The sequence below is a fragment of the Stigmatopora argus genome, chromosome 1 (assembly GCF_051989625.1).
Source record: "Stigmatopora argus isolate UIUO_Sarg chromosome 1, RoL_Sarg_1.0, whole genome shotgun sequence".
Taxonomy (NCBI): domain Eukaryota; kingdom Metazoa; phylum Chordata; class Actinopteri; order Syngnathiformes; family Syngnathidae; genus Stigmatopora; species Stigmatopora argus.
The window spans coordinates 7332826-7343088 of NC_135387.1; the positions used below are offsets into that span (position 1 = coordinate 7332826).

Sequence of the window (10263 nt, forward strand, 5' to 3'; positions counted from 1 at the left end):
GGCTTGCTCTTCTGACTTCTTCTTCTGTGGTTTTATGGCGTTTGTTATTCCTTATGTCAGATTGTTGACATCTATCGTTTTCTTTTGTGATTCTTCCATTACAAGCGAAAATTATTGAACTCTTCTTTCGATTGCCGTCAATTGAATTGTTAGTTCAACGGAGATTTTATATGAGGACGCCGGTTTGAAAGGATGACGTAAAAAGTATATCAAGGGTTTGGTTTCCTTTTTACCAATTGACTTGCATTTGGTAAACGATCCAGCAGATGGGGGTGTTGCCAGAAAATGTCTTTACCATTTATTTACCCCTTTACCGCCTTTAGACGTCCAATTTATTTTGACTGGGAGGGGTGAAGGAACAAATAATTCGTCCCATCCAGTCAAAATGAATTGGACTCCTAGTGCCGTCAGTGACAATGAAAGACAAGACAGTCTTCACATTTTAAATAAATTAAACATGTTATTAATGGCAATGAATCCTTTAAAAACTATGAAATTAAGAAAAAAGATTCTCTTACAAAGGGCTAAAGGTGACAATTGGCACTTTTTGATTCTCTACTTGTCCAGATGGAGCACTAACTTCTTCTTGGTCACGAGTCGTCCAGGGACATCATCGGATTTGGGTACAAGGTGGTTTCCTTGCAGATTATGATGTCACTGTAGAGTTGCAATGACCATTAAGGGATCAAGATTAAGTCCATGGAGGAGGAGGTTGTGTACAAAGTATTTACGGTACTTCCTCCAGGTTTTCAGGATTCCCCCTCAAGGAACCTATAGAAGATTTTTTTTCTTTCTTTCTGAGGTATAAAAACATATCAATCACAAAGTGTAAGATGATCACCAATTAAGCCTGCTTTCCATCCTCTGGTAAGTTTGATCTTTTCTAATAATAAAAGTTGAACATCTTACTTAATGAAATTATCTGAGTTTGTAACTAATATTTCATTTCCCCATAGATTGTCTTGTAATTTGCCACATCAAATTTTAACAAAATGAAGGTAAAATGGACCATGTTGGGCATGGTTGTCTTCTTCCTGCTTTCTGTGATTATGACCGTCTGCTTTATTTGGCAATACAAGATACCAAAATTGAAGACAGGTAATTTGTCGCATGGAAATATTGAACCCATGTTTTTTTTTGTTTTTTTGCTTGTTTATTATATAATTACTCATTTGCAGGAGCTGTAGTTGGATTACATAAAGCTGTTAGAGGATTATAAACTTCTGAGGGGGCGAAAAAAAAATGTGTTAGGGGATGAGTTTCTGATGGGGAAAAAAAGGCAAACTAAAAGTAGATTTTTTCCTTTTTTCCCCCTAGTTGTTGGTATGGCAGAAATAGAAACTGAAGAGATGTGTCCACGTTACCCTGAACCTGTGCCTCTCAAACATCCCATTACATCCCTAAGAGTGGCTTTAGAGAAGGTAAAGTTTTTTGTTTAAAATTTCTTCTTAAGTTGTTGTCAAGATTGACATCTATGCCTGTTCACATCATTCACATTGCAACATGCTGCTACAAATTTTTGCATGTTCTCGTATTTGACCAAATGGTTATTAGTTTTTTCCCAAAATGTTCCATTTAATGGCATGGATTTAACTGGCAGCCAGTATTTTGTCAGCCATCCCCCCCAATTAAAAATCTTTGGCTTCATTATTTAATCCTAAAGCTATTGAGTGGTTAGCGTGAGTTAAATTGCCCCTAGGTGTGATTGTGAGCGTGAATGATTGTCCATCTTTTCCCCTTTGATTGGCTGGCCACTAATTTAGGGTGTTCATCTGCTCCATCACCACCCGCGACCCTTGTGAGAATAAGCAGCACAGAAAATGAGTGAATGATTAATCCTTGAAATACCCCAGAATCAATAGCAAAAGACTCATTATCAATTAAAGTACCTAATATGGATAGGCCGCAAAACAACAGTCAGTGACCCCTCAATGTACCAAAATCAAGAGGAAGTGACCTATCAACAAGATGTCATCTGGTCATGCCCCCCATATTAACAAGAAGTGACCCCGAAATGTAGCAAAATCAAGAGGAAGTGACCTTTAACAAGATGTCGTTTGGATATGGCCCACCATCAACAGAAAGTGATTCCGAAATGTAGCAAAATCAACAGTAAAAGACCTATCAATCAGATAGGAATTTGCCTCAACCTCAATGGAAGTGACCCCAAAATCGGTCAACGGGAAGTGATCCAATATTAATAGAAAGTAACCCTGAAATGTACCTAAATTAACAGGAAGTGACTGGGCAATGCACCGATATTATAAGAAAGTGACCCAGAAATGCCCCAAAATCAACAGAGAGTTAGTTACCCACAATAGTTACTGACCCTCAGTGCTGAGTACCCCCATGTAAAAATGTCAATTTTTATTTTAGTTCGTACCGTAATCATTCTTATCTTACTTTTTTTCCAACTTTTACCTTCCAGGTGGATTTACTCCTCAGGAGCAATGTTGACCACATCAAGCTTCCGGCAATATCTGCCATTTTGGTTTTAAATGACTCTATCCTGTGGAATGGTAATTTTGGCAAAAAGAACATAAGTGACCCAAAATCTCCAGCACCAAATGAATATACAGTTTACAGGTGAGCTCACGTTCAACAAAATCGTAGTGGAAATCCGTTTGCTAATGAGTACACAAAGTCCTGCTTCTTGAATCCTTCACAGAATTGCAAGCCTATCCAAAATATTTCCCACTCTGATGCTGTACAAGCTGTGGGAAGATGGCTTGGTGGACTCACTTGATGATCCAGTAGAGATGTACATAAAGAACTTTACCATTAAGAATCCGCTGGGTAGAGAAGGAGAGTCAAAATTATTGTCGGGCAGGCCCATCAACAGGACTGCTATTACCTTACGAAGAATGGCCAGCCATCTTTCTGGTAAGAAGAAACACGTTGCCATTAATGGCAGTGGATGTTCAATTTGCAGATATCTTGCCACCACAAAAATGTGTTTTGACAAATCAGCAATTTTTGTGTTTTAGTCGTCTAATCAGATCAAGTATAAATATGTCACATTAGCCAGGGCTTTACATTTTAGCTGTAAAAGGTGAATTGGAATAAAAAAAATATATGCATTGACATAAGTTGGACTATGAATATCATGTAACTACTGTTTGCAACTGCATCATTGTTTTAAAGGAAACATTTAAAAATGTGAAAAAGATTAAAAAAAAATGTTTTTCAATATTTTTATTATTTAGATATCTATTTTTAACTAAATTAAATATTTATTTACATTTTAATTGTAATAAACACAATATATTTATATATTTTTTATTTTATTAAAATAAAAGAAAGAACCAGGTAATATTTACAATCAAGACCCCCATTAAAGATGATTTCAAACATTTTTAGGTCAACAATGTCGGTTAAGTCCTAACAATTCGAGAACAGAAATCAAGGAATATTTCGTATTTTTTAAAATCTTTTCACTTGGGTTATTTAAAAAGAAAATTACTTTTAAAAAAAATTCAAAGTAAATAAATACTAATATAATTTGTTTTCTTCCTTTGTGTTTTGATTTTAATGATATATATGTAATATATGAAATATATACAGACTATAGCTTTCAATATTTTTAAATAAAAACATTTACTGCCTTTTTCCTCATCAAAAGTAAAAAAATAAGAGAAAAAGAAATTAAGCAATATTTACTATTAAGAGGGCCAAAATAAAAGGATTTGGACTATTTTTAGCTCAACAATGTCTCTCAAATCTGAACAATTGATTGACTATTACTATAAATTAGTTGCTGATTAATCTGAAAATCAATAAATCGCCAATTAGTTGATTAACCGTAGCAGCCTTAACAATCAAAATGGATTTGACGTCTTGTTGCCGTTAACGGCTGCAAATTAGTCAAACAACTTTTATACTGTTGTGTTTTTAGAAACAGTCTGTTTTTTTTAGTCATATAAATTATCATTTTACAGGATTGCCCCGAAGATTAAGGTCAACTAATCTTCTTTGGAATAAAGACACAAATGCAGCTCTTCATTTGTTACAAGATGATGTCCTTGTTGAAGATCCTGGAACAAAGTAATACAGTCTTTCCTTTTATTTTTTCAATTTCATGAGTGAATAAAGATGTACTCTAATTTAACCCTTTATACGGCACTCATCTAACTCATAGGCTGACATTTACGCCGCGAGATGTCTAGTCCATTCCGACTGAACAGAAACAAAATAAATAAAAACAATTTACAAGTGTTACTGGGGGTTATTATTCATTCTAATTTCAGTAATTTTATTTTTTAATTTATATTTTATTAATTTGTTATTTTATCCATCTCATCTCATCTCATTTTCTGAACTGCATTATCCTCACTGTGGTTGCGGGTCCCAGTGGGGCAAGTGGTTAGTGCGTCGGCCTCATAGCTCTGGGGTCCTGGGTTCAAATCCAGGTCGGTCCACCTGTATGGAGTTTGCATGTTCTACCCGTGGGTACTGTGTGGGTTTCCTCTGGGGACTCTGGTTTCCTCCCACATTCCAAAAACATGAATGGTAGGCTGATTGGACACTTTAAATTGCTCCTTGGTATGAATGTGCATGGTGTCCTTTGTCTCCTTGTGCCCTGCGATCGGCTGGCAACCGATTCAGGATGTCACCCGCCTCTGGTGTCAGCTGGGATAGGCTCCACCACCCCCACGACCCTAATGAGGATAAAGCGGTTCAGAAAATGAAATGAGACGAGATGGTCGCAGGGGGTGCTGGAGCCTATCCCAGCTGACTTCGGGCCAGGGGCAGGGGACACCCTAAATTGGTGGCTAGCCAGTCGCAGGGCACAATGAAACAAACAACCATTCATGCTCACACGCAGACCTAGGGGCAATTTAGAGTGTACCATGCAATGTGGGAGGAACCTTGTGTCAGGAGCAGCTCGTTTGTCCCTCCTGGCTTGCCGTTAGGTTAGAGCAGCTGCGAGTGATTCAATACCACTTCCGTGGTGCTTAAATTCACACATCCGGAAGTAATCATGAATCACTCGCAGCTGCTCTAACCTAACGGCAAGCCAGGAGGGACAAACGAGCTGCTCCTGACAACTGGAGTACCCGGAGAAAATCCATACAGGCCGGGGAGAACATGCAAACTCCACACAGGTGAACCGACCTGAATTTGAGCCCAGGTCCCCCACTGTGAGGCCGACACGCTAACCACTCAGCAGCCGGCCCGCCTCATCATATTCATTCATATTTTATCTTGCTTATATAGCTAAATTGAAAGCCGCACCATATTTGGTAGAATGGGCACCTCCTTTCTTCATGTTCCAAAATGTCCTCACTCTTTCTTTTCTCATCGTATCACCTACCTGCAAATTTGAGTTAAATCATAACGACATTTTTTTTCTGACTTCTGTGACCTCTGACCTCACGATCACAAATGGAATCGCCTTTTTTGTTTCATATTTCAAACATATGCAAGTTTGCAATCCTTGAACGTTACGTATATATTTTTTCCTCTCTAACTCACCAAAAATAATAATTTGCTCAAAAATCTGTGTTGACAGTATTAAATGCCCTTTTACCGACAGATGCCACTACAGCAACGTCGCCTTTTCCTTACTGGCCAACATCCTCGCTGAGAAGATAACAGGAATGGACTTTGAAAAGTGGATAACCCGTAATATTTTGCATCGGCTCAGCATGAAAAACACTGGTTTTGACATGACTTTGGCCATTCAGAAGGAGATGGCAGTGGGCGTCTACAGCAACGGTCAGCCGGCTCCCCTTTACAACTTAGGCTGGTATCGACCCGCCGGTCAGATGTTCTCCACCACGGCGGACATGGCAAAGCTAGTAAAGGCCTTGCTGGGCTCTGAAAGTAGGACGTTGCTCAGAAAAGACACCCTCAACACTATGCTAACCCCACTTTTCCAATGCCAGACTGGCTATTTCGCCAATTCCACCGGCACACCGTGGGAGATCAACCAACATCTTGGCTATGACGTGGTGAGGAAAGACGGTGACTTGGATGGCTATGCTGCCTCTCTGTCACTAGTGCCACATCTCAAAGTAGGAATGGTGGTGCTCATGGCAGGGGTCCGACCTTCAGACCAGGATATAGTGAGGCAAGTCTACAACGTTCTCATCCCTGCATTGGAAAGTGCTTTCAGAGATGCCGAACTGATTCCCAAACCACCACCCGACCCCACTCCGTATATAGGTTTTTTCACTTATAGGAACATGACTTTCTATGAGATTAAAGTGGTGTCGAACGGGGGTCTGGTCATGCAACAGTTTGGGCCACAGGTGCAGAGTACAATCCTAAGCAATTACCAAACTATCCAACTGCAGTACCTTCAGGAAAGAGTGTTTAGAGTTGTGTTCAAAAGTCCATATCCTTGCAGATCAAAGGTCAACAGTGCCTATGTCTCTTTGGAGACCCAAGACAGACAGCTTTTTAACTTTTACCCCTTCAACAAACAAGGAGTTTCACCAGGTTTTGATTCGCCAGGACTTAATACTTATAAAGTCATGAGGATAGCTAGCAGACCGTACTTTACCACATAGGAAATTGCAGCTATCAGGTTATCGTAGAACAAATATTTTTTAAACAATCATGGAAATGGACAGAGGTCATGCCAGAATTGGAGGACTTTTTTGCCGCATACTTTAAATGTTAACCTTTTATGAGACACTCATTTAACTCTTTGGCTGCTACTGGCGGGGCTAGATGTCCAATCTATTCTGACTAGGAGCAGTGAATGAATTTTCATTTAATATGATCATTCGCCCCTCCCAGTCAAAATGGATTGGGGGTCTGGCACCGAAAGATGAGCATTCATTGACTCCCCTCACAGTTTAACTGAATTGGGCATCTATTTTTTGTTAAATACCATGACAAAATGGATATTAAAAAAAACTTGAATGTTTTTGGGGCCATAAAGTGTCTGGTTTAATTTACTGATAACCCTAACAGACTTAATTTTGTTGTTAACATGTTATCAATTGATCATCTATTTATTCATAAAAATAATGTGAAAAATACAAGTGAATAATAATTTAAAAAGATGTAATTATAATTGAGACATGTGGAAATCACATAACACTTTGTTGGGAATGTGATTTTTTTTTAAAGAATGTTTTAAAAATAGTTCTAAATCTACCAAGTCATTCTGCCGGTATTTCAACAATGCCTTTTTTCCCAAAATGTAATCTCATATAGACATTTATTCATTCATTTTCTGAACCGCTTTATACTCATTGGGGTCACGGGGGTGCTGGAGCCTATCCCAGATGACTTTGGGCCAGAGGCGGGGGACAACACACTGTATCAGTGGACAACCAATCGCAGGGCACAAGCAGACGGACAACCATGCACACTCACACCCATGCCTAAGGGCAATTTAGTGTCCAAACAGCCGACCATGGATGTTTTTGGAATGTGGGAGGAAACCGGACCCTAATGAGGATAAAGCGGTTCGGAAAATGAGATTAGACGATTAAATGAGAACTATTTTATATACTTTTTGGGTGTAGAATTGTCTTCTTAACCAGCATTAAAAGCTAGCTTCTACTCGCTAGAAAAAGCTACCATTAATATTTATGCCAAAACATGAAATGAATCATGTCATATAAATCTCATATGTAAGATAATGGCTTTGCTAGTTTACCTACGTAGCAGAACATCGTCCTCACCAGCAGTGTGTTGTTGTATAATGTTGGTGACTCCACTACAGAGGTCATTACTTATACTCAATTATTTACAATCCATAATACTACATATTAAATATACAACTCCAACGAAGTTGGGATGTAGTATGAATAAAAACAGAGGTCGTGCCTCAACTTACAAAATTAATTTTTCGTAACTTGGATTGCATTACTTTATATGTAAATTCTGCAATTGGTTGCAAGGACCTAAAAAAAACAAGTAAACCTTTTAAAAATAATCAGTCTTTTTGTATGAAAGATGTGAGAAACACAAAAATGAAAGACAATTATTTATTAACGTATAAAAATGAATAACAAGCATGCAAAAACATTTTCTATTCGTCCAGGAGAACAGTGCAGTTTAAGGAGGAAGCCAAATGAACACATGCACATAAACACACATCTAAACAACTTAAATAAAATGCCAAAGAAGTAAGTCTCTCCATCTTGTCGTTCAGTAGAGAGGCCATACCAAAGAGTTGTCGCTTTTATTGCTTCATTCTGCTTCAAAAGCATAGCGATGCTAGTGGGTGGATTACGCCGTTATGGCTGTCGTTGCCTTGCAAGCAATGACAGCCAATCGTATGCCATTCTATCTTGTTTTTCTTCAATGGATAACAGGGCCCAGCTTATTCATTTAATTTGCACCAATAATTTAAAATAAAGAACTCTGTGACGACAAATGGGGGTCAAAAGAGAGTTCTTTTGGAATTCTCCAATGGGAAGTAAACAGGACGCAATTCTACCGCAACAATTTTAAAATAAAATAACGGACACAGGAAATGTATTCACGTTTTGGGGGATTTCATATTTTGGGACGGTCATATGGTGATCAAAGGGTTTTGTCACCTGAAAATTTTGTATTTAGAGGCATTCATAAGTAGAGGTAACACTTGCAAATCATGTTCAACCTATACCATATTTTTTTGGACTATAAGTTGTCCTTTTTTGCATAGTTTGGCTGGGTCTGCGATTTACACTCAGCTGCAACTTTTGCATGTTTTTTCAAAGGATATAGTTTTCTGAAAAACTTATGTTAACAAATGACTATTTAGCCAATTGTTCTCCAGTTTACTACTATTAAATATATTTGTTCTTGGTTTGTGATATAATAAAAGGTTCCCCTCCCATATATGCTACTTATACTCAAGTGCGTCGTGTATTTTTTTTGGCTGACGCAACTCATACTCAAGTGCGACTTCCATTTTAAAAAATACGGCATTTCATTGAATACACTACAAAGACAAATTAAGTGTTCCAACTTAAAAAGTTGATTGTTTTTAAGCAAATAAATGCTATAACTTACAATTTTATAGCTGTGACCAGTTCCAAAAGAGCTGAGACAGATGGCCAAAACGACTGTGTAAATTGAGGAACGCTCGTTAAACTTGTTTGGAACATCCTGCAGGTGAACAGGCTACTTTGGAACAGGTTGGGTCTCATAAATAGGTATAAAAGGGGTGTTCTGGAATTGCTCAGTTGTTTATTCAATAAGCAAAGATGTCATCAGCTATGGTCCATGATATGAGCAAAACCTTTAGAGAATCTAGAGAAATCACTGCATGGGATCATAATGTAAAACGAATTATGGCAACGTGGAAAACAGTTCTGTGGTCAGACGAATAAAGATTTAAAGTTCTTTATGGAAAACTGGGTTGCCTCCAGACTAAAGAGGACACAAACAACCCGAGTTGTTAACAGCGCTCTGTTCAAAAGTCCATACGTGGGGGCTTTGTTTAGTGCCAATGGTATGCATGGGTAACATGCCAGCTTGGAAGGTGGCATTAGTTTTGAAAGGTTTTGGAGAAACATATGCTGCCATCCAAGAAACGTCTTTTTCATGGATGCCTCCGCTTGTTAAAGTGAGAAACTTTAAAAGTACATTCTGCCCCTTACATTAGCTTGACTTCGTAGTCTAACAGTAATGCAACTAGACTGGTTTTCCTGCAGCCCACACTTGTCTCCCACGGAAAATATGTGGCGCAACATAAAGGGTAAAATACAAGAACGCCAACTGTTAGAAAGCTGAAACTGTACATCAAGCAAGGATGGAAAATAATTCTGACTACATAGCGTTGAAAAGTATTGTCCTTACCTCCCAAATGCTTATTGTATGTATATTGTAGAAAGAAATGGTGATGTAACACAAAAGTAAACTTGTCCCAGTCCCAGCACTTTCAAAGTTTATTGCAGCTATAAAATTCTAAGTTAATAATTATTTACTAAAAAATAAAGCTTATAAATTTGAACATTAAATAATATTTGTTTGTCGTGTATTCAGTTGAACCTAAATTTTAAACCAAGGTATTATGTGTTTTTATGTTTAACACAAAGTCTCAACTCTTGGAATCAATTTTTATACTGGCCATTAATGGAGCTAAATCATGGCCAAAAGTATTGAAAAATAGAAAAAAGGAAACTCAAGGCTTGTTTTTGATTTTGAAGAAAAAAAAAAACACTAAGTCACCCCCAAAAATTTCACTTTCAGATCTTTTGTTTTCAGTTTCAAAAACGTTTTTTCACATTCAATTTTTTTCCCCACATTGAATTTTTTTTTCGCTTTCCCCCCCAATTTCAAAGTCTTAACCCCCCCCCTCTTAAAAAC

At 37.9% G+C, this 10263-nt stretch overlaps 1 protein-coding gene across 1 annotated transcript; it reads left to right on the top strand.

The window, feature by feature from the left end:
- The first annotated feature begins 21 nt into the window (after positions 1 to 21).
- lactbl1a (lactamase, beta-like 1a) lies at positions 22 to 8781 on the top strand. Its single transcript, XM_077618782.1, has 8 exons — positions 22 to 215; positions 568 to 867; positions 957 to 1098; positions 1318 to 1421; positions 2429 to 2586; positions 2669 to 2883; positions 3939 to 4044; positions 5537 to 8781. The coding sequence occupies exons 3-8, from the start codon at positions 993 to 995 to the stop codon at positions 6513 to 6515; spliced, it is 1668 nt and encodes a 555-aa protein (XP_077474908.1). The 5' UTR covers positions 22 to 215; positions 568 to 867; positions 957 to 992; the 3' UTR covers positions 6516 to 8781.
- The last annotated feature ends 1482 nt before the right edge of the window (positions 8782 to 10263 follow it).

Bases quoted from the DNA above. Each gene is read 5' to 3' on its own strand.
- lactbl1a (XM_077618782.1), top strand. From the start codon at position 993: ATGAAGGTAAAATGGACCATGTTGGGCATGGTTGTCTTCTTCCTGCTT. The intron at 1,099-1,317 runs GTAATTTGTCGC...TTTTCCCCCTAG, and splicing joins GATACCAAAATTGAAGACAG to TTGTTGGTATGGCAGAAATA. The intron at 1,422-2,428 runs GTAAAGTTTTTT...TTTACCTTCCAG, and splicing joins TAAGAGTGGCTTTAGAGAAG to GTGGATTTACTCCTCAGGAG.